This window comes from Benincasa hispida, chromosome 3 (genome assembly GCF_027475165.1).
Source record: "Benincasa hispida cultivar pf3 chromosome 3, pf3_genome.v1.1, whole genome shotgun sequence".
Classification (NCBI taxonomy): domain Eukaryota; kingdom Viridiplantae; phylum Streptophyta; class Magnoliopsida; order Cucurbitales; family Cucurbitaceae; genus Benincasa; species Benincasa hispida.
Genome location: NC_143480.1, coordinates 25,820,095 through 25,845,435, shown reverse-complemented (window position 1 = coordinate 25,845,435; position 25,341 = coordinate 25,820,095). Strand labels below are relative to the sequence as shown.

The 25,341-nt window shown below is 31.5% G+C and overlaps 1 protein-coding gene across 1 annotated transcript; it reads left to right on the top strand.

Moving 5' to 3' along the window:
• Nucleotides 1-14,716: 14,716 nt before the first annotated feature.
• Nucleotides 14,717-24,603, top strand: LOC120073258 (LMBR1-like membrane protein). The gene is given in 15 exon segments (XM_039025996.2): nucleotides 14,717-15,202; nucleotides 15,906-15,985; nucleotides 16,069-16,227; nucleotides 16,505-16,718; nucleotides 17,409-17,495; nucleotides 17,590-17,729; nucleotides 18,531-18,611; nucleotides 18,714-18,778; nucleotides 21,781-21,953; nucleotides 22,702-22,832; nucleotides 22,930-23,017; nucleotides 23,261-23,474; nucleotides 23,603-23,706; nucleotides 23,934-24,417; nucleotides 24,420-24,603. Coding segments are annotated over 15 exon segments (2,226 nt in total). The 5' UTR covers nucleotides 14,717-15,034; the 3' UTR covers nucleotides 24,458-24,603.
• Nucleotides 24,604-25,341: the final 738 nt, after the last annotated feature.

Genomic DNA, 25,341 nt, shown 5'->3' with positions numbered 1-25,341 from the left:
AGAGAAATAAAGAATCAAATAACAACTTATAACAAAAAGGGTTATGGAACTTTTCTTCATAGGTGTCATCCCTGGCTAAGCTCTTCCAGTTGGATCTTTTTCCCCACATTATATTTGCAATTATCCCTATAATTTTTATTATTTTAGATTGTAAATCCAATAGATAAATTAAAATAAGATATTTCTATTTATAATCATAAGTATTCTAAAGTAAAATGAAATATTAAGCACATTTTTTAAAGATAAAATATGAAAGGATGCCAAAAAAAAAAAAAAAACCAAGAAATGTTGTTATTTTATGAAGGATTTTGCCTTTTGTTATATGATGTATATGATTTTACTTTACTAATCATTTATTAATGGAGAATAAAAAAAAAAAGAAAAAACTAAAGGGCTCCATAAATTAGAAAAATAGGTCAAATATGAAATGATACGAGGACAAAATATGAAGGAGGATTTTCAAAAATAGAAAAATAAGGGAAATTATTTACCTATAATAACAAAATTTTAATCTTCTTTTGATAGAAGTTGATCGAAGTCTATTAGTGTTTATTAGTGATAAAAACTAAAATCTATCAATGTCCATCAATATTTTCTTTTGCTAATTTTGTAAGTAGTTTTGACATTTTTTCTATTTGTGAAAATTTCTTAAATTTGAATGGTTGGAAGAGAAGTAAAAAAATAAAATGACAAAAAAGGAATGTAGAATTAAAATGAGGGAGAAAAAAAAAAAAGAAGAAGAAAAGGTACACATGGTAGTATAAAAACAAACCGGTTGTGAATTTGAATGCAAAATAAGGCAAAATGAAGTTGAAAATTCTTCCTTCATCCCCATTTTGATATAGTATAAATTTTGTTTCTAAAAAGTTATCGAATGGTAAAAAAAATGAAAATGGTTAAATCGATATATACATATTATTTTGGTGCAAATTTGAGGGATGTGAATTTGAATTTTCACCTAAAAGATATGGGAAATAAAATAAAGATCAATATCTCAAATCTTCAAACTTTAAAATAGATATGTTTATGCCATTTTAATGTAGAATACATGAAGGCAAAATCTAATTGTTTAAGAGTCTATTTATAATAAGTTTTATGTCATTTAAAAAATGTATATTAACGAAACGTTTAGAAAGTGAAAAATTCACTTTAAAATTTAGTATATTTAATATATTAAATAATAGAGTCCATCAGATTATTTTGAGTTGGTCAAATCTCAACATCATATATTTTTCTTTTTCTTTTTTAACTACGAACGAAAATCATACTTTTAAATTTCTTTTAAAAATGATTGTGTCTATTACCGTTAAGTTAAAAACTATAACTAATTATCTATTTAAGCTTGGTAGTGAAATAAATTTAAAAGGGAGAGAAAAAAAAAAACCCTACCTAAGTTGATTTTAGGGGCTAAAAAGTCCACTATACTGTGAATAAAAATAGTATAATTTAAGTCACATCAAATGTTTCTATAGACTTTGAAAAAGCCAAAAGGATATAGGCTACTATCTCACATCAATTGTACAAGAAGGATTATTAGTAGACAAGTACGAAGTAAAGACTTATCCCTTTGCCACGATTCTGGAAGTGACAACAATTACACACGTAACACTTCATTTTTGGTCTCTAGTTCACGGAAGGATGCATGTTACCAAATTATCATATTAATAATCAAACTACCGACGGATGTAACTTATATTTATATATATGTTCTCCAAATATATCTATATACAATCATATTGTAATATGAAAAATGGTAATATATATGATTAAAAGATATTTTTTTCTTATCTAATGTATATGCATGCGTGTAAGATTTACCAACATATGCGTGTCCCTTGGTGCTTTCGCTTTCTCGGAGGCATAAATTTTAAAGAGAGGAGTTTGTAGAGTTTTATTTTCTTTTCTTTTTTTTCTTTTTTTTTTTTTAGATTTGAGAAATCAATATCTCTCTTCACACGTCTAAATTTATAATATATATTTTAGGGAGGGTTTTTATAGTTTAAAACAAAACAATGTATTTTTTTTAAGTGTAATCAATTAAAGATACATTGATATAATAACAAATAACTATATGTTTATGTTTTTACATTTAAAATTAGGTTGGGCATTTTGGTATAATACATAATCTTAAGACATTTTCATATAAAAAAGTTACAAAATAAATGCAGTCATTTAAATATTTTCAAACGTTTTTATAAATTATTCATTCAATATAATAAATCTAAAATGCCAAATAATCCTAATTTCATATATCTATACAATTCTAGAGACTTAAAGATTATAATTATCTAGATTTCTTAGAAAATAAAGGCTCTTAATGAAATATTAAAATCACCAAATTATTATACGAACAAATCAATTGAGTTGATAATTTATACCAGTAAAATATAATATTATTTAAATGTTAGTTTAATCCTTGGTTTTTTTTATTTATTTTGTTTTTGTTCATTAGTTTTTAAACATTATAGTTTTGTTCTTTAACTTGCATAAAGAATTATTTTAATTTGTTAACGGTCATAAGGAATTATTTTAATTTGTTAACCGTATATACAAAATATTTAGGGATATTTTTAAATATAAAAAATAATTAAAAGTATTTACACTTTACAACAAAAAGTTTCAAAAGTATAAAGTAATTATCTTTTGTAAAAAAAAAAAAAATTGAATTACATGTAGAAAAATTAATTCAAAAAATTGTGAAAATATGGTTAAAAAAGGATTATATTCAAATAACAAAAAATAAATTAATTTATTTATAAATTTAATAAAATTTTATTATCTATCAATCATAGACGACATGGATATCTATCTAATTAACAGTTAAATTGTGTTATACTTACAACGATTATCTTTCTAAGGAATAAAAAAAATACGTGGATTGCAATTTTTTGTCACGTTCCTCGGGAAAATCAATGGAGCGACGAGAATGGGGAGATAACGCAAGTTCCAATTTTAGGAATTTCGTGAACAATCTATTATTTTTATCTACTTCTTTCTTCTTATTTTATTCTTTTAAATTTTTTATGGTAAAAGGGATACCATTTCAATGAGGTTTGATTTGTTTAATTGGTAATCTATTATCCTAAGCTACAAGTGGACCTCTATATAATATTTAGAACCATGCAATTGACAAACCACTAAAAACTGGCCACTAATTCTCTAAATATATTAAGAGCTAATACAAAAATGTCAAAATAAATGTGGTGATGATGCAAACATCTTATCCAATTTTCCTTTAGAAGAACTCATTCGTGTTAAAATGAATCTAATTCAATGTATGTTAGTAGAGATATCCAATTTTTGCACGAGACGAGTCCAGGGAGGGAGTGGGGGGGAAAAATTCCCCGTAAACTAAACGGGGATGGTCGTCCCTAGCCCCGACCCCAACTCCGTCTCGTTCCCCGTCCCTGCCCCAATTAGTTTTTACATATTTATGTAGTATAGTTATCTAATGTTATGTTATTATTATTATTATATAAATATTATATTTAAATTTTAAATTAGATTATTTATTGAGAAAAATAATGAATAGGTTTAAATTGAATGTTTAAATTTAGATTATATATTTAAATAATTTGATTTTTATTTATTTATTTTTATTAAAAAAATTAATTAACTTTTTAAGGCCAAAATTTGAGTAATTTATTTTAAATTCAAATTGTCATATAAAACTAACTATAATAAATAATTTAGTAATAAAGTTAATTATTTAATTAAAATTTGCTTACATTTGTGATTTAAATTAATTGGCTTTTTACACACAAAAAAATAAATAAATAAAATAACGAAAAAAAATCTGAAATCCTCACCCCAATCTCTGTGGGGAATTTCATGGGATGGGAATGAAATGGGGAGTGGGGATGGGGATGGGGAATGACATTCCCAACTCCGTCCCGCCCCGTGGACATCTCTATATGTTAGTACATATTAGTGATCAAGATGTATGGTGGTTGAAACCTCCGCATTCTTACTCTGGTAAAAAAAACAATTTGCTTCTACCTAATTCTTTTAGGGTAAGAACATAAATTTCTATTATTTCTTTTACCTATTAGAGAGAAATACAATATTTTAAATATAAATTATATTCATGATAATTATTAATTTTATAGCACTAGTAAAAAATTTTTTAATATATGTTAAATTTATAATTTTTTTAGATTTTATCAACTTAAACCCAATTCATTACCAAGTGGGTTATTGTATATACGTTCTAATTGTTTGTAGTATCTTTGTATCATCAATATGACAATATCCTTAGCTTTCTTTTTGTTTGTCGTCAATGCAATCTTGTTGCCCAGCTGCACATCCCAGATGGTACAGATTGACAAAAATTTCGCTTGAAGATCATTCTCTATAAAGTGTTTTTCCTTTCACTTCTGATATGTTTCCTTCTTGATTTTGGTTTCTTTCTCTCTGTTGTGTTTTGCTCAAAAAAATCAAAACAAAACAACCACTTTGATGATACAAATTGTCTCAATCATTTCATGTGCCCATTCGAGTTCATTTATTTTCCCTCTTTTTCTTATGTTTTTTTCCTTTTAACTTTTTTTTTTAGTTTGACAAATATATTTGTGAGAGTGATTTAAATCTTGAAATTATTTAGTCGATTATGACACAAGCCTTAACTAGTTGAGGTATGTTAGATTGGCTCCAGTCAAGTATGCAAATTTACCTAAATTAGTTCTACTTTTAGTACTACAAATGTGTTATGGTGGAGATTTGAATCTCATATCTAAAAAAATACAATATATGTCAATTATCACTAAGCTACATTCATGGTAGCATTATCTTTGAAATATGATTATATTGATTTGAAAATTAAATGATATAGATATAATGTTTTGAACCAACTTCAAAAAGTAGATATTGAAATGATTTATGTGTTTATTCGTAACAAAAAAAAAAGAACTACAAACCACACAAATAATAAATAGCTCAACTCTTTTCAAAAAGTTTGAAACATAATAGCTCAACTCAATTAGGGAGATATTTATGATAAATTGAGTTTAATGGTAATTGACATGTACATGCTCATAAGATGTGAGATTTAGTCTTTTATTCTCATAATTGATGTACTAAGAAAAGAGATATTCATATGTCAAATAAAAAATAATCCACACATACATAATTACCATTCACGAGTATACGAATTGTAGGTTAAAAATGACATTTTTTTATCTCTGTACTTTAGGAATTCATCTAGCTTAGTCCTAGACTTTGCAATTGGATGGAGTTTACGTATTCGATTACCCAATTTCTACCAAAACTTATTATCACTAATGCAATAGGGGTATATATGGATCGGGTTAGGGCTTCGACCAATCCAAAAATTTGGGTTGGTCAGATTTGGCTACCCAAATGACTCGATAGGGACTCCATCCAATTCACCCTTTAAAATTTGAGTTGGATTGGGTTGAGTTGTCGACTTATTTATTTTTTCTTTTCTTTTTTATATTACATTTTTTATTAACTTAAAATACTTAAATTTGTGTATAACACATATTAATAACTAAAATTTCATAAAACTCAAATGTTAAATATCAAAATTCAATATACCTATTACAAACTTCATACAAACATCATAAAAATATATATGAGTTGCATATATATATATATAATATTAGAAATTCGAGTTGGGTTGGATCAACTTGAATTTTTAAAGGGATTTTTACACGAAAAGTCATCTTTAGCTATGTATTTCATAAATATCTTTAAATTTGATTTTTTTTTTTCAAAAATGATCTTTTAGTGTTATTTTTGGACTATTTACCCTTTTTTATATTTATTTATATTTGTTATATATATATATATATTCCCTATTTTTCAAGCTTTATTAATGGTGGAGGGAGAAATACATTTATTATGGAGAGCTAAATACTTTTTTTTCCGTTTATTTAATTTTTTTTTAATATTTATTTTCTCTATTTTGGATGCTGCCCCTTAACGATGAAGAAATAAATACATTTATTATGGTGAGATAAAATGCAATTATATGATTTTTTTTTCTTATTTTTAATTTGAGAGAAAAAAATACATTTAATATAAAATTTTCTATTTTCATTTGGGAAGAGAAAATGACATTTAATATGATTTTATTTTCCATTTCATTTTTCATGTTGATTTTTTATCTTATGCGATATATTCTATTGTTTGTTTTAAGTATATGTGATATATCACATGCTTATATTATATTCCATCTTTTTTTTTAATCTTCCAACAAATATATGAAATATACTAGTAAATATATTTGATATATACTCAAATACAACTATTTCATGGCAACTTGTTGGATTTTCTAGCGAGTTTATAGTATTTTTAAATATATCTTAGAACATTATATATACTAACAAATATATAAAATTTACATATACTGAAATAGATAATTGTATCCATAAAACGGTACAATATAAACCACAATATATTTCAACATAGAACATATATATAAACATATAGATTATAAAATATAAATATAAGAGAGAAATGCCATTTTTTCATATATATATATATATATATATTAGAATATGTGATATTATTATACAACAACAAAGGAGATCCCACAGCCCGGGATCAAGGCATCAAAGCAACAAAACACAAGCAAAGACAGGGCAACAAAACCAAAACAAAACCAACAGGATAAGACCAGAACAGAACCAACACATAAATGAAAACTTACAAACCACCAAGGTGAAAGATAGAGAAAAGAACCCAAAACCCCACAAACTAGGGGCTACAACAAAACTAAAGTTCAAAAAGAAAAAACATCCGTACACACTAGATAAGACCAAGAAGGTTAACCCGCCATGTAGTAGTAAGAGCACGAATCGTAGAGACCATAAGGTGATGGAGAGAGAAATACATTTATTATAAAGAGAGGAAATGTACTTAATATGACTTTTTCCACTTTCAATTGGAGAAAGAAAATTCCTTAATATAATTTTTTTCCATTTTCATTTGGAGAGAGAAAATAACATTTAATATGATTTTATTTTTCATTTCGTTTTTCAAGTTTAATTTTTTATATTACGTGATATATTCCGTTGTTTGTTTTGAGTATTATGTTTATATTGTGTGTCTCTAATGTATTCCATCATTTATTTGGAAATGTTCCAACAAATATATGAAATATAACAATAAATATGTTTGATATGTATTCAAATACAACTCTGATTTCATGGCAACTTGTTGGTTTTTTTAGCGAATTTATGCTTATTTTTAGATATAACTTAGAACATTGTATATACTAACCAATATATGAAATATAAATATACTTAAATAGATAATTGTATCTATATGATAATACAGTATAAATCACAGTATATTTCAACACAAAACATATATATAAGTACAAATCATAAAACAAGAAATCTAAATATAAAACCATCATCGAATATATAAAATAAACGGTTATGTATAACACAGTATAAATATTTACATATCTCTGCTTGCCCCGTCGTGCCGTCGACCGAATCTGTTCGCCCCGCCCCGTCGTCCTTGCCCCACGCCGTCTGTCTTTCGCATGCAACTCACACTGTTGGAAGGAGAAAAGAGAATGAGGAAGAAATGACTGTGCAACATGGAGGAGAGAGAATAATATATATATGTGTGTGTGCGCGCGCTCGCGTATTTGTGTATGGAGCAAAGGCCCTGTAAAAATAGCCACGGACATTAGTGGAAAAACAAAGTTCAATAGGTTTTTTTTTTTTTTTTTTTTTTTGTAAAAAATGAAATGTTCAAGACATTATAATATTAACCCTTATTTTACTGTCTTTACATTTTTAAAAGTGTACCAGGATCTAACCCAACCCAACCTAAAATTAAAACTAACTCAATCCAACCTTTACAATTTAAGTTGAGTAGTCTAGGTTGTTCGAGTTATCGGGTCATTTGCACCCCTAAATGCACGTTCTTTTTTAAACTCTTAGCAATATTCATATATAAGATCGAAGACATTAATGATACATACTAAAAATCTTGTAACAAGTTACATGCCAAAAAAAAAAGTTACAACCACAATGCACTCGTAAAATTTTTTTTCTTTTACGATATGGATGATGGAGGTTCGAACTTTTGACTTAAAAGTTGATATTATAAATATTATATGAGTTGTATTTATTTATTTGAGAAAAAAATGGATTTTATTACACCACTTGGGCTATATGAGAAGAGTTTTTGCAATTAAGTTGCAATTCAATCAGGATAAGGCCCAACCCAAATACCAAATAGGCTATTAGATATAGCATGAATACGAACGTTTCACTTTCAACTCTTTCAATAACCTGATGCCATTCAGAATGGCCGTGGCCCATAGTTCCTTCAGCCAACGGAGGGTCAAGATACATGTTTGAAGAATTTAAAGCAACTGCCACTACTGATCCATTGTCATCTCTCAAGACTGCACTCCAACCCATAGAAGGAGGACAAATCTTCCAGGCTGCATCGATATTTAGTTTTAAGAAGCCAATTTTTGGAGGAACCTACATATTTTGCTGAGAATGGTTGTTGGAAAATGCAGGGCATAATCCAACTTTTTGTGAGGTCAGATGATTCTTCGTAGTTTCATTTACATATTCCATTATCCATCGACTTTGATATTCAACATGTTATTGAGGGCCTTCCATAGGAAATGCTTGAACTTGGAAGGAATCTTTAATTTCCACAATTTGATCCATATTTCATTCATTGTATCACTGTTAGATGAGCCTGCCATGATGGTTGTATTCAAATAGAGTTTGTAGCCACTTTTCACATAATAAGATCCATTTTTGTTATAATGCCGCATAGTTCTGTCTCGCACACTTCTGCTTGTTGGTAAGCATCTTATAATTTCAAATTTCGAATCAACAAGGACCTTTTTAAGATCTTCATTCCACTGTCCACTTGTAAAATAAAAATAGTTAAAAGTACATTATATTAGTTGCTTGAAATAAACTTGAATAATTGGTAAATTGATTTGAAAATTAGAAATTGGCTTAAAGATTTTAAAAAGTATTTAAAGTTTTGATATAATATTTGGTAAAGATATTCTAATTTTAAAAAATTTGAAAATATATAAGATTTGGGTATATTATATAATATTTAGAAAAATTATTGGAATCTCTATCTTTAATCTACGGAGATGTACTAAGAAATGCCTAAAAGAGCCAAAATAATCGATAAGTTTAAAAAAAAAATTATTTTTTTAACTAAATCTCGGTGGTCGATATCGCCTAAGATGGAAAAAAAAAACTATTTGAACGAATTTTAAAAAATGATATTAGTTTTATAAGATGAAAACTTAAACATGTTATTTCTGATAATTTTCCAAATAGTATAACAAAAAATATCTTTTAATTTTTTTATTTAGGCTTCGTTGTGTAACTATTTCGTTTTCTAGTTTTTATTTTTTAAAATTAAGCTTATAGGTCCTGCTTGCTACTCCATATTCCTTTTTTTGTTATCTACTTCTTACCATTGGTTTAAAAACCCAACCCAAAATTTGAAAACTAAAAAAAAATAACTTTTAAAAATTTGTCTTGTTTTTTAAATTTGGCTAAGAATTCTATAATTATAATAAAGAAATATACAAATTATTATAAAAAAATAGAAGAAAATAGCCTTAAAATTCAAAAATCAAAAATAAAAAATGAAATGATTATCAAACGAGGATCTTAGTAGTTGGTTTCTTTTAATTAAAACAAAAATATTATTTCTTTTTTAACGGATCTAATGGAAAAAAAACTACCACTATTAGTGGAGTAAGTTTGAAAACTTAGTTTTTTTTTTTTTTTTAGTGTTGAAAATTTAAAATTACGTAGAGGCAAAAAATAATAATAATAAAAAAATAAAATAACCCTCAACTAACCCATTTATTTATTTTAGAAGAAAAAACCAAAGCACATATAAAATCAAATATGATTAGACACTAGATGGAACACTTTTGGTATGAATGTTCGTGTTTTCTTTTGGGATTCAAATAGTAAAAAACTCGAATCTTTAATTTTTAGATCAATGATACATAGTTTAACTCTTAAATCATCCATTTTCCAAAAAATTATAATATTTAACTTTCCCTTCATTCGTGAGCTTGAAATATGAAGAATGTCCAACAAGTGGAAATCAGTATTAATTGAAGAGGAAATAACATTGTAGAGATTTAAACACAAGACCTTTCTGAGTCATATGCTCTAATGTCATCTTAAATCATCGACAGATCAAAAAATTTAAGTTTATGGATGATATCAAACATTAGCAAATTAAATCATACTTAAGTTGACATGTTTCAGGCATGTTCATCAAGACGGACGAAAATGTTCATATGATACATCATCACACAAAGCATGAAACAAGATTAAAAAGAGAAAAAAATCCCAAATTGATCGATATTTATTTATGAGAAATACACAATACTTCTTTTCTTTTTTTTTTTTTGGGTTGACGCTACTTTCTCGTGAATATTAAATAGAATCGAGTTCTATCAATGAATTGAATGGCAGAAGCAAAAGAATTAATTTATCCAACCATTGACCAGAGTGTATTTAAATGTTTGTAATTGCTTCAAAATCTACATAATTACGTAAAACAGAAAATCTCACTGTGGGAATACATTGAAGAAGGAAAAAACAAGTGTGTATTTTTACGGCCCTTACGTTCCTTTTAATATTTACAACAATGGGTGTGAACATGACTTGAACGCAAATACATTTGGAGGGCATCTAACCCAATTTGTATTAGATGGAGTGAACTATTAGAGGACTTGAGGTACTTGGTTGGTTATTATAGTTAGTGGTTGTTATAGTTTGTCTCTGAGGTGTATATTATTTTAGTTGGGCTATAATAGTGTAAACTATTTTAGTTTGAGGGTGAAATAGTAAATACTTTAGCAAAGAATAAAAATATGGTAAATGTAAAATAGTAAAAACGGTAGCAAATAGTAAATATGGTAACAAATGGGAGGCCCGAACAATTATAATTTAATGTAAAAATTAGTGATTTTAATAGTTGGAGTCTAATCGGAGGCCCGAACGGCCTCTTATAGTCTACCCAATATTTTAGTCGATTATAATAGTTGAAGTTTTTAATTATTCTGACCCACACTTAGCTTTTAATCATACTAACCTATACTTAGCTATTGTAAGATTATATGAAAACTTTTACAGGACATTTGACTCACTAACATGACATGAGATGGGTTGGTATAATATACCAATTCAATGTTTGACCCACCATCTTTAAATATTGGTGAAGTTGAGTTAGTATATTGTACCAACTCACCCCAATTCACTCAATTCTCCCTTCTTCCAATGTTCTCAATGACTCCACCCATCGACCACTCTCGAAGACTATCGCTATCACATCCCGAGAACTAACTATGGACTTCAATAACCACCTTCAATGACAACTCCAGCGAACAACTCCGAACTCTGACAATCACATTCGATGAAAACTCCGACGAACAACTTTGCGCTTCGACATCCACCTCCGATGATAATTCCGATGACCAACTTCGGACTTCGACAATCACCTCCGATGATAACTCCGATGACCAACTTGGGGCTTCGACAATCACATCTAATGATCAACTTTGGGCTCTAACAACCACTTTCGATGACAACTTTGATGATCAACTCTGGTCTCCACACAACCTTCGCACGACCAACTCCGGCAACCACCTCCGATAGCAAAACTCCGGTCACCACTTTCTTGTGACCAACTCCGACGACCAACTCAGTCTCCGATAACGAACTCGGATGACCAAATCCGACAACCACCTCTAACTACAAACTCCGACAAAAATCATCTTCAATGAGCTTCTTCCAACGAGTAATTCTGAGGACCAACTCTTCAATAACCACCTTCGACGACAAACTCAGACAACCAACTTCAATATCACATTCATGTGAACAATTTCAGTCTCCAACAACCGCCTCCGACTAGAAACTTCAATGAAAATCATCTTCGATGATGAACTTCAACGACCACCTTCGTGCGACCAACTCCGAGCTCCGAAAACCACCTTTGACGACAAACTTTGATGACCAACTCCAATACCACCTCCATGCGACCAACTCCAATACCACCTCCATGCGACCAACTCCAATACCACCTTCATGCGACCAACTTCAAACCCCGACAACCACCTCCGACTACAAACTTGAGCAAAAATCATATTTTATAATCAACTTTAACAATCACTTTCGACTATTATAAGACTAATGACGGTTAAAGTATGTTGTAGGGTCATTGATTATATAAATTATAGTATTTTGTCTACATTAAGTGCAATATTTAGACATAAAAAAATTATAAAATATGTTTTTATTTAATTGAATTCACATACCAAAAGAGTATTATGAATATTTAGAAGAAAAGTACGTATGCAGTCAAAAAGTATGTAACATATAAAAAAAAAACATAAAATGAAGATTTCTTTCCTGAAATATTTTCTTGCAAGAATTAGCGAAAAATGAGATTTGTTCTCTGATGATCCTCCAAATTTGGAGGAACTGAAAATGAAATTATTGAAAAATGTGGTGACATTCCATTAAGCCATTAACTACTAAGATGATGAGGAAAATTCAATTTAAAAAAATTGATGATAGAGTAAAAAATACAAAACAACAAAAGAAAGAAGAAAAAAAAGAAGATGGTAATAATGATTTTTTTTTTATTTCTTTTTGGTTTTTCATTTTATTTAACCATATTTCTTCAAGAAATGTAACGTGGTAACTGTTATTCATTACCCAAAAAATAAATAAAGAAAGAAAGAGAGAAAAACTTTAAAAACTAAAAGAAAATATTGCAATCAATGTATTATTCAAACAAAGATTGATAGAATTATTGAATAAAAAATTTTCAAAACATAAATAGTAATCATAAAAGTAGATTATTTAGAGTTAAAAAAAGTTGCACAAGATAGCTCACACATGTGAATTCAACTCTGCACCCTAGACACAAGCATATAAACTCCAGATATCCTATCTCAACTCAACACCCCATACAACTCCTTATTTTTTTTATCAAGTTACTATTTTATAACTATAGTTTCTCCTTATTTATAATATAGACTAAAATAATCACCACTCCAAATACAGACTATTATAATCAAGAGTAAAATACTTTACCCCTCAAATATAAACTAATATAACTTACAGATTATAATAACCAACTCAATATCCCAAATAGTTTCTTTATATTTGTTTGGCCCAAACATCTTGTTCGTGTTTCAGCTATACATTTGTTCTCAATAAATAAGAGATAATAATAAGAAAAATTTAGAAAAATGATCTACTTCACAACCAATATTTCACAAATATCCTAAATTTTAATTATATTTCATAATTAGATTTCATCGTAATTTTGGGACAATTTAACCCTATTAGAGTTTTGTATTATTTTATAATTAAAATATCTAAAAATTTGAAAACGAATTTAACATTAATTATTTAGAGATTTTTTTTTTTAAAAAAATATTACCCTATAAATCATCATTAATTTTGGATTTTTATTCAATAGTTTATTCTTTTATTTATTTACCAGTATGGCCTAAATTTTGGGATTTTCATTGATTTCTTATTTTATTTATTAACCATATGATGTATAACCTTAAAATTTTAGGTATATGATAGGGTAGTTTCCATCGAAGTACAAAATTCCATCTCTTTCTTTTACGTCTGGTAACAGGTTTTTGGTGGTATTTATGTATATTTTTATAAATATACGAGGTTTATTTCAAATATATTCAATGTTATTTCAAATATGTATGATGTTTATTCAAAATGTATTTAGAACAAGTACAAATTTATGGATCTTATGTGATATGCACTTCATATTTAATTCTAGTCTTGTTTCTAGTGAGATATATATTCCACATATTTCTACACATGTATACTATACTAAGATAGATCACGTTTCCCGATTATTTGAAATATACTCACATATATTTGAATTTGTATACAAAATGTACAAACAAACCTCATATATACTTGTTTTTTTCAAAAAAAAAAATCTCATATATACTTGTACTATAACCTACGTTACTCTCATGTGCGAGTTATTGATGATTGTCAAGCATGTGAATATGATTTTTTTTTTTTTTTTTTTGTTTTAACGCGCGCATGTGGATAGATTTTTGTGTAATATTTCATTTCATTGAAATATTCATGAAAAAAAAAGAGAGTTTAAGATAATTTTATAATTAGATTATAGGAGTAGAAAGCCCTAATAATAAACAAAACCACTCAAGCCAATAAATTGGAGCATGACAGTAACCTATTTTATAGGTGTGAGATTTTATATCATTTATATATTAACGTTCTCATAAAATCGTCCACTTCTAATTACAGGTCAACGGGTTACGTAATGAACATGGGCCAGCATAAATGGGCCGTGAAAAAACAAGGAACGGCCCGACCCATATCGGAGATCCTTAAATGAAGAATTACGGGTTCGAAAGCCGTTACAATTGTTCTCATGCCACGTCCACGAACTCCGTTTCTGAAAGGCCGTCGGGGAAAACTAAAGAAAAACGGTCCAGGTTGCAATTTTTTTTTTCTTGATACAAAATTATTATTAAATTTCAAGTTGTCAATGTGGGTTGGTATTGAAATTTTGTAAGGTGAAAAATTATTATTATTATTATCATTAGTTTTAAAATTTGTTCAAAACAGGGAATTGGCAACAAGGAATATATTAATGGCAAAATATGAGTACATGTATAATTTTTACGCCTTGTGGCACATTTTTGTTATTTGATTTATGAGGTGAGACAAAACTGGGTCCAATTCTTCTGGCTTTTGGTTTTTAATTAAATCAGGAGGAAGCGTGTCTTCGGATCCCTTGACCATCGTTTCTTCTTTGATTCCGTCCGTACCAAACGAGAGCACAACTCTTTCATTTTCGCGCGCACCAACTGCTGAAGCCTTTCGCTCTTTCGTCTTACAATGTTGTTGTTGTGAATTGTTGGTTCAAGCATTCGCATCGACTCCCCCCGTCTTCTCCCTTTCCGTTTCAATTGACAAAACTCATCGGGGAGGGGAGAAATTTTCGGGACGGAAACATGTGGGTTTTCTATCTGATCTCCTTGCCTTTAACTTTAGGCATGGTGATCGTCACCCTCAAGTACTTCGCTGGTCCATGGGTGCCTCGTTACGTCTTTCTTACCGTCGGATATACCTGGTTCTGTTCCCTCTCCATCATTATCCTCGTCCCTGCGGACATTTGGACGGTATTTTCTAATATCGATCATTTCTTGTTGATTGGATTCATCTGATGCTGTTGTTTGTTGAATTAGGCGTCATTTGGTTATGACTTATCGATGCCTTTGATATTAACCTGATAATTGGTTTGGTGAGATTTTAATTTGCCGTTGGAAGGAGATTTGGGAATTAGCTTAGGTGATTAAGTTTTGTGTAATTTCTCGATTACTTTCTTCGATGGAGGTCTGGATGGTAGGTTTCGATTTATTGCCTTCAAATTCGTGAATTCATGGCGTGGTTTTGTAGGAACAATTTCATGGCTTTTAATTGATAATGATAATGATAGTTCTTTTCAAAGTATTAGAGATTGTTTACTGCTCCGGATCTCCACTTTCATTGTCATTGATAACGGTACCAATATTATCCATCTATTTATCTATAAATTTACTGAGACAGGCAGATTAGAAACATATACAGCATGTTCGATCAACTATTTAGTATTATTAGTTCTTGGCAGTCGTTCTTCCAGTTAGCTGGTTGTGGTTCTCATTTGCAATCTGCTACCGGTTCCCCTTTCCTGCATTGAAAGGACTGCCAATTATTTAGGCAAAAAGATTGGAGATCCCTTTGCATCCTCTAGTTAGCCAAGCTTTTTTTTTCCCCTCTCTGGAAGTTTAGTTGATTCAGACAACAATCATGTTCTTGCTATTGATATAAATTGTTTATGTACAGACCGCAAGTCATCTGCCAGAGACTGGAGTAATTTCTTTCTTTTGGAGCTGGTCCTATTGGAGTACATTCTTACTTACCTGGTACGCACATAGTACACATACACATCTCTCTGTTACAAATTGTAGAGTAATCCTTATATTTTCAAATTCACATCTTCAACCAGGGCTGTGGTGCCACTTATCCAGGGTTTTGAAGATGCAGGAGACTTCACTGTGAAAGAAAGACTGAAGACCAGCATCCATGTTAACTTGGTCTTTTATTTGGTTGTTGGATCCATTGGTCTTTTTGGACTAATTCTCCTCATCGCAATGCACAAGATTTGGTTAGTCATTGCCTTAGTGTTATGCATTAGAGGCCAGCCAAACATGAACCTATATCCAACACTGATTATGAACTTTATTTGATATACTTGAATGTAAATTGGAGACTCCACAAAAATTTTAAAAATTCTCATCTTTGTAATTTTCAAATACTCTTGGTATATCATGTCATTTGGTTTTACAAGTGGTTATCATTTGTTCCCTTGCATATTTGTGAATTATTATAGTATTGAAATATTTTATAATTGGGATAAAATTCTTTTGCCTCTTTGTTAATAGGCATGGCGGTGTTCTGGGTTTTGCTATGGCCTGCTCAAATACATTTGGATTGGTAACAGGTGCATTTCTTCTTGGCTTTGGTTTGAGTGAAATTCCCAAGAGTATTTGGAGAAATGCTGATTGGACTACACGCCAAAAAGTTCTTTCCCATCAAATATCCAAGATGGCTGTCAAACTCGATGATGCTCATCAGGAACTCTCAAATGCTATCGTTGTAAGTGTTAGCCTCCTCCACTCCCCATGACACTCACAGCTGGGACAGAGAAAAAAAAACTCTGAATGAAGTCTTCCAATTTTCTAAGTTGGGAAGTTCTTCTCTCTTTCACAAGTGCACAAACAATGCATGTAGGGGCACCCAAAGAGACACACACTAATATCTCTATTATTAATTAGATTTGAGGTTTTATCATCATTGTGTTCCTGATTTACTCTCTTTATTCCATATCTATGTGGGTGTGTCTTATTGTTGATGTGCTTATTATAATAGTTTGATTTTTGTCTCTCTATTCAACCTCCTATTATTTATTTTTCAAAGTCATTCATACATCTGGTCCATTTTTGTAGGTTTGTTAGTTAGCTGAGGTGTAGATCTACAGAAGAACCAGATTTTTCTCTTCTCATCTTATGTTTGCAAGACAATAATGTAAAATGAGTGGTCCATATATCAATTGGCAGATTTTACCTAGTTTTGAGTGTGAAATTGAAAATTGTATCCAGAAAAAGTAACTTCTTTCGTGGAGACTTTTGAATGGGTGAGGTATAGACTACCTACATAAAATAAAGATGCAATTCCCATAAATAGCAACTTGCAGAGAGATTCTATTATCTTATTGAATGGTGAATATGCATGAAAGAAGGAACAGCCTAAATTTTTTGTGATTTTTGATCTTCATTTATGTAATAGGTTGCTCAAGCAACATCTAAGCAGATGTCTAAGCGCGATCCCCTGAGGCCTTACATGAATGTCATTGACAACATGTTAACTCAAATGGTAAATCTATTTCATAATTTTATTTAGTTCAAAGACATTGGAACCTTGACCAGTGTTTTTATTGCATCATTTTCTTCCCATTTTTCGTTCTCAGTTTAGGGAAGATCCATCATTCAAACCACAAGGTGGACGACTAGGAGAAAATGATATGGACTACGATACAGATGAGAAATCAATGGCAACACTTAGGCGTCATCTTCGCAGAACAAGAGAGGAGTATTACCGTTATAAAAGGTATATACGTACTACGTACTTCTTTTTGGTCATTTCAGATTGAGAAGGTTTCTTGTATTTTTCTGGGTGGGGAGTGGGTAAATTGTATTTTGGGAAATTATGAGGCATTTGAGTTGTTTTGGCCGTGCTAGCAAGTCCTATTTGGTGGCGTTGTATTGGTAGGAGTTGGCATCTATTGAATGCTATAACTTGATCTGCACCTTGAGAATGGGGTGTGTTTAGGGGTAAAGTAATTATATATTATACTATTAGGAGCATATTAGTTATTAGCTGGAGATGGTTGGAATAACATAGTTATTAGAAATAAATAGTGGATTAGAGAATCGGAGCTTGGACAGGTATTTCAAGTAGCTTGGAATTGAGGGAGTTAGGAGAGGCTTTAAAATCTCTATTCCAATATTTTAATTTGTTTATTATTTCAGAACAATTTCAGTTTGGCTCCTGACCATTATACTGCTTTACGCGTGGTTTATCTTGGGAATGAAATAAATCTTGCTGCTAATTAACTGTAGAAGTAGAATTGCATCTCCTTTTATTTTCTATATGCTGTATAAGCATGAATTATTCATTTTGGATGTTTCCCCTTTTTGGACGTATTTTATCTCCATAAATGATTGTTTAAATTCTAGTTTGATAATTATTGGTATGCATTCAAATATCTGCTGTCAAAGTACTATGGATTCTCATTTTACAACCTTCCTCTGATATTGACTTGCTGGAGAAGCAAGAATTCTTGGTTGCTGCTTGGTAGTTATTACCAATTAGTTTTATAGATTTCACATTCATATTTGTTTTATGTAGCCAATATATGACCTACGTTATGAAGGCCCTTGAACTTGAAGACACTATAAAGAACTATGAACGACGCTCATCAACTGGATGGTTTGCCTCTAATTACTAACTTTGGTATTTTTATTTTGGCCCTCTGCTTTTCAACACAGAATTAAGAGCTTAACCTCCGGCCTGGCCTTGTTATTTTTTCAGGAAATATGTTTCAAGCCTCAGGCATGCTCGAAATGGGAAGTTGGGGTCCATCTTAGATACACTTGGTAATATAACATGCATCAGCTTCTTTTCTTGTTTTCCATCACATCACGTGAGATAGAGACACCATTTCAGAATGAGTCTAGATATCATTTTTTTAGAATTATGAAACATGATTATATGCTTATTTAGCAGTGTCTCTAGTAGGTCATTCTTCCTCACCATTGGCCTTGGTTCAAATATTATGAACAGTGTGTTCTTGTTTGTAGCAGTCAAGAGTTCTATTTCCTTTCTTGATATCTATGAGTGTGTTCAGGCAAAGTTTCACATACCTCAACTCAACTAATCTCACGGTACAAAAACTGACCACACTACACTTGGTTGTCTAGGAAACTCTATGATATTATATCATACCTAGGTGGTCACCATGATTTGAACTCGTTGTCTTTTATTATTTACATTGGCTCACAGTGGTTAGTCTAGAGTCCCTACTTTTAGACCCATCGAGGAGTTAGAGAGATTTCTTACTTTGAATCAGTGTAACATATCTCTGGAAGTTTGCGAGGGGTTTATAGTGTAGCCACTCAGCATTGTTGAAGAGAGATCTATTTCATTGAAAACCTACGATTAAGGTAGCCTTTTAGCAAATAAATTGTGGTGTGGTGAAAGGTCCACTTCTTGCTTTACCTGTTTTGAGTGACCGTTTGTTGTGGTGGCTGACAGGCCATTGGAGTGGCAATTAGAGTGGTCGTTGGCACGCCACTGGATCTTCAAGCGTGTAAATGGTATCCTTACTAGGGTAGTGATTTGCACAAATTCTACATTTTTTTTTCTCAACTGGTTGGAGTAGGATGCCTTTAAATGGATCTTCAAGCTCCTTGGCTATGAATTTAAGATTCAATACAAATCTTGGATTGAGAATAACTCATTTGGATGGTCCTCCAAGACAGTTTTATTCAAAGATCAACTTAAAATTGGAACTCAACCTTCAACCTATCTGGATTCCAAGTGGGATGGAATGAATACTTTAAAAGGATGCATGGTGCCTTGGTGGTTTCGTACCAAGAAAGTCATCTTGTATGGCTAAGCTCTTGGGTGCTTACCATTCCAGCTCTATGCTATGGGCTATCAAGGATGGGCTCTCGAGAGATCAACACATTTGTGGAACTATGTATGATCTTCCATACCAGCAAATAAATCATTGACAGTAGCTCCATTTCGATTGCTTTGTTGCCTATACCTTTACTGCACTAGGTGGGAAAGATAACATTGACCTTGCTGAAGGCTACCTAGCTTTGACGCTAAGCATGCTGTTGTAGTGGTGGATTGTAGATGATATGTTATCCAAGTATGCCCTTCCTCACGTCAGTGACTTTTTCTCACAGCTAAAGTTGGTGGTTGAGATTTTTAACAGAGGAGTGCAGTTCCAAAGGTTTTCATCTTCCATCATATCAAATGGTGGCAAGATCTTATTAAGCTTGTGTTGGAAAGAACTCTTGAAAATGCATGAGGCTATTGGAAGCATATCTAAAATACTTCACCTCCAATTAACCAATATGGTAAACACATTGGATTTATTAAGCCCAACTTTGGTACCAAACTTAGTAATAAGACTTGTCTACTACTGATGATTCAGGGTAATTTATGGCTGTGATTCATCAGTGTTTATTTTTTGAGGAAGATCAGTTACGCCTATTGCCGGAGAGTTATATTCTAAGAGGAACTCGAGTTTAATATTTGCTGTTCTCAATTTCAAATGAATAAATTGACCGATAAAAGGAAGTGAATTGAATCTTGTGATACTGGCCTTGGTGCTCTTGTAGATGCAATCCTATCACTTAAGGAAGAGAGTATGGTTTCATAACTTACTATACCAGTTCAAGTGCTATCCATCCCGTATAAGATGCTTCTGACTTCATTTGACTTGTGACTCTGTAATTGAGGGGAGGTCTCTTTCCCTGCATTCAAGGTTTGCATCTAAGGTTTAAAATATTGATGTCGATGAGAATTTCAAGGTCTCAGTGTTATGAAAATGGAAATATCTATAAAGTGTCGATTTTGATGGATATTTTTGGCAAAATTGTATATGTGTGTGTATATATAAACTAATAAATAATTTTACGCTTTTAAAGAAGTTAAAATATTTATCATTTGTATTATATTCACATTTGTGTTATTTTGTTGCATATTTCCATTCCTGCATCTCAACCCTAATATGGGAATTGCTTCTTGAATCAAAATAAGTTTTATGTTCTTTTGGGCATCGCACAATCATGTGGGGGCAGAAATGCTAGTTAGGTAGAAAATTAGGGGGATTTTTGTGCTTTTAACCAGTGAGTCTTTGTATGTAATGTAACATTATGGGAGTAGATATACACAAATTGGGTTAGTTAGATCTTAAATGTAAATATAAAAGGGGCAGGAAGGGATATGTTGTATTTGGTAGTCAATGGGATTGAGTGGGTTTCTTGAGTTCCTATCATTCTCAGTAGCTAGAGTTTCTTCTCAGTAGGGAGCAACGCAAATCTCGAAATCAAAATGGAAATCAAATATATCTTGTTGCTTTGTATTTTTCCTTTTTCCCTTTCACTCCCTTTGGGAGTTTGTACCCGAGAACATTTTGTTTTTTTTTTTTCAATTATATCAATGAGAAGTTGTTTTTTGTTTCTTGTTTGTATTTTTTTACTAGAAAAAGATAAATTATAATGAGTAAAAGGGTGCTTAGTTTTGCACTAGAAGAAAATTGTAGAAAAAACCATGTCCATTAACCGATTGAACAAGTGAGAAGACGACCATTTTTTTTAACCCCAAAGAAGCCAGAAAAACGCACGAGAGGATCAGCAGCAAAACCTTATTTATTTATCGAAGAACATAATTTACATCCCAAATTGCACATCCGTATGGACGTGTCTGACATTACTACACTTGAAATTACTTTCAATGCTCGTTAGCTTGTAACTATTTGTTGGCTTGTTTTCTTAAGTTTCATGCAACAGAAATTTTTTATTTTCTGCTCTAAATCCTAAATAATGAATATTTATAATAAGGTGGTGGCGGTGTTCTGCAGAATTTATATGGCGATGCATCCTAAGAAAGCATCTGCAGAAAGTCTTGGCTATTATACTTGGTATCATGTCCGCTGCAATTCTTTTAGCTGAAGCAACACTGTTACCAAGTGTCGATTTATCACTTTTCTCAATGCTTATTAAATTAGTTGGACGGGAGGAGGTGCTTGTGCAGGTATATCATCATACTTACTACATAGCAAGGCAATTGCTTTTCCTATGTGCATATATCTCATCGCGTGACTTTCAGGATATGCATACTTTGTCTATTTGTTTATTATGTACAACTTATTCCATGAGGCTGTCATTAAATGAACTGTGGGTGACTCTTTCTCAAAGTGCTTTTCCTCGAGGGTTTTTGGGATGAGAAAATGAAAAGAAACATGTTTCATTTATGATTTGCTACATCCAGGTTTCAAACTGGTGATAAAAACTGTAATAAACAGAATGGTCTTGACTTGACTGTTAGTTTGACTTGTAGCTTCCTTATCCAATTACAAGTTAAAGCCTAGCTGTCATGATCCCTATATACATTAGAGAAGAGTAGGTTAATCTAACTCTGTACTGGATGCAAACAAATTATTTTGACATTTCCAGAATGATGTAAGCCAATCTATCTGGGACTGCTCAGAGATATTTATGATAAGATCATACTGGAATCTGTTTTGGATTTTTAGTTCTTTTAAGTGTATGTTCATGCCAGGTGCAATCTTCCTACAGTGATTCTGGAAATAAACTTCTTTCATCAATTTTTCCTGAAATTTTACTTAAGATTCAGTTTAGGATGAATATCATCATTATCTGACTATTACCTGTTCATATTCTCCCTGCCATAATTTTTCCAGTGTTTGGTGGATTCCTGTTTGCTTCTCTAGGACTTCTCTGCTGATTTTCAAATCTATTTAACTTGCCTTTTTTTACAGGCCTTTGCTTTTGTACCACTGATGTATATGTGCGTGTGCACGTATTATTCTTTATTTAAGTTTGGAACTTTGATGTTCTATTCATTAACCCCAAGGCAAACAAGCTCTGTGAACTTGCTATTGATTTGTTCGTGAGTATATCTCTTTAGCTATTAAATCATTTTGGAAATTTGTCTATTCTTCTTTATGACGAAGTAAGTACTCATATAATGTTCATTCTTCTACTAGAATGGTTGCCAGGTATGCTCCACCAATTTCATTCAATTTTCTCAATCTCATTCGTCTTGGTGGAAACGAGAAAACTGTTTTCGAAAAGGTGATTATTGTTTTATTTTATTTTATTATTGCAATGTTGCTTTGCAGTTCTGATTTAATTTTGGTACGTGGGGTCTCTCCTGTTTGTTGTTTTTCTTCACCACTTGCTAGTCCTAGTCCTTCACTTTTCCTCGGTGCTTAATGATTCTAATGCTAATGGATAAGATCTGTGTCTGTGTTCTGTTGTCTTCTTTAATGACCATATTCGTTAGTTTACCTGAATATTGTGCAATTATAATGGCAGAGGATGGGTAAAATTGATGATGCCGTCCCTTTCTTCGGGAAAGATTTTAATAGGATCTACCCACTTATTATGGTTGTCTACACCATTTTGGTTGCAAGCAATTTCTTTAACCGGGTTATCGATTTCCTTGGAAGCTGGAAGAGATTTAGATTTCAGTCAGAGGTAGATGATATGGATGGATTTGATCCTTCAGGAGTAATTATATTGCAGAAAGGTAGTCATTGGATAACATTGGTGGTTTTCTTTTCTGGATGAGATCTGATATTTTATGACCGACTTAGTACAATCCTTATTTGCTTGTCATCATTCTATAAGTTTAATATTTGTTCTTTATTGCCTCAGAACGATCTTGGCTTGAACAAGGGCGCATGGTTGGCGAGCACGTTATTCCATTAGCTAGGAATTTCAACAGCATAGACTTGGAGTCTGGCAGCAGCAATAGCACAGTAAGTACATCTTCCATAAATATTTATTCTCTAGGCATTCTTCATGCAATTGTGAACTATATTTTGATGCCAGGGTGATACTATGTTTGGGAGAAATTGAAATCCTCACAATATCTAATATAGGAGATTTATTTTCATTGGTGATCTCTCTCTGTAAACGTATCTTGCTCTGATGAATTCTTAATTTTTTTCAAATGTTCTTTCTAATCAAGGAGTTAAATATTCAGGATTTGCTTGATGTCAAAGCGAAGGGAACAAACAGTCTAATAAGTGAAGACATGAATGGGAATTCGTCAAAAAGTTCTGTTGATGAGGGTCGGAAGTATGGTTCTAGCAGAGAAGCCATGAGCAACAAGTATGCTGCAATTAGAGAACAAATTAGACAATCAACATTAAACACAAAGCCAGTGGCGAACATTGCTTCTGCTAAGGTTACATTACTTGATACAGAAGATGGCGAATCTAGCAACACCAGTGAAAAGACAACTTCTGGTTTGGCCTCAAAGTGGGAATCAATGAAGATGGGTTTCCAAAACTTCAAGGCTAATATAGGAACCAAAAAGTTTCTTCCCTTGCCCCAGGTTCATGAAACAAAAACTCTCTCTCGTCATGATTCATCTCAGTCCCTTGATGAGATCTTCCAAAGATTGAAACGGCCATCAGATCATGGAGGTTATAGCGACGAGGAGGACAGGCTGGAAATTAAGAGTTCCGGGGAATAGAATTTGAGCGATCAAGGCCAACTAGATAACAACCATTTTTCTCCCTTTAGGTTTAAGAATCAAAGAATGCTGTACGATGTACAGGCCCTTGGTGCCAGTTGAGTTGTTTACTTGCAGTTGGATCATCCTGCATCTGAACACATACTTGGAACGTTACCCTGCTAGATTGACACATGCGTATATAAGCTGACTGGTTGGTAAGAAAACTGGAGAGGATAGAGTTACACTCACTAATTGTTCAAACGACCATGGTCGTAAAATTCACAGAGGTTGCAACTAAAAAGGTTAGTGTCTTGGCTTCATCAGCATTCCTTTGATTCATGAGTTTTGCTTCAGAACTCAGATGCCATACGATAAATTTATATTGTGTATCCTTTTTCTGGTACTTTGACATCCATGTCTGAATGTAATTGGAAGTTTTAGGAAATGAAGATTGAAATTCTAGACACCGAAAGAACCTGATCTGAATGGTTTCTGATATTTTGATATTTTCCTTGTAGCTAGCTGTATCTTTCATATGATTTAAATTACTCATTGTATAAGTCAGCCGTTGCCGCTTTCTGGGGAAACAACAAAGAGAAAAGTCAGTGACAAAGGGCCTTAGATATTTTTTGTGATATGTGATTTAGATCGTCGAACTTTAGCCTCTCTTTCAAGAGGGGCGAAACTTTCTGAGTGAGAGCAGTCAGGAGGGCCATATTATGTTTTCATTCTTCAGTCGTTTTCATCAAAGTTCTAAATGAATATATAACCTCTTCAAACAGTTCCCGAGATTGTTTCAATCACTTTTCGCTACTATTTTCTATTGGTTTTTATATATAACAAAGTAAACACTAAAAAGGTCTAAAGGTGAAATTTTTCAATGTTAAATACTGAATGTTAGAATCCGAAACTCCAAAGGCCAGAAAATATT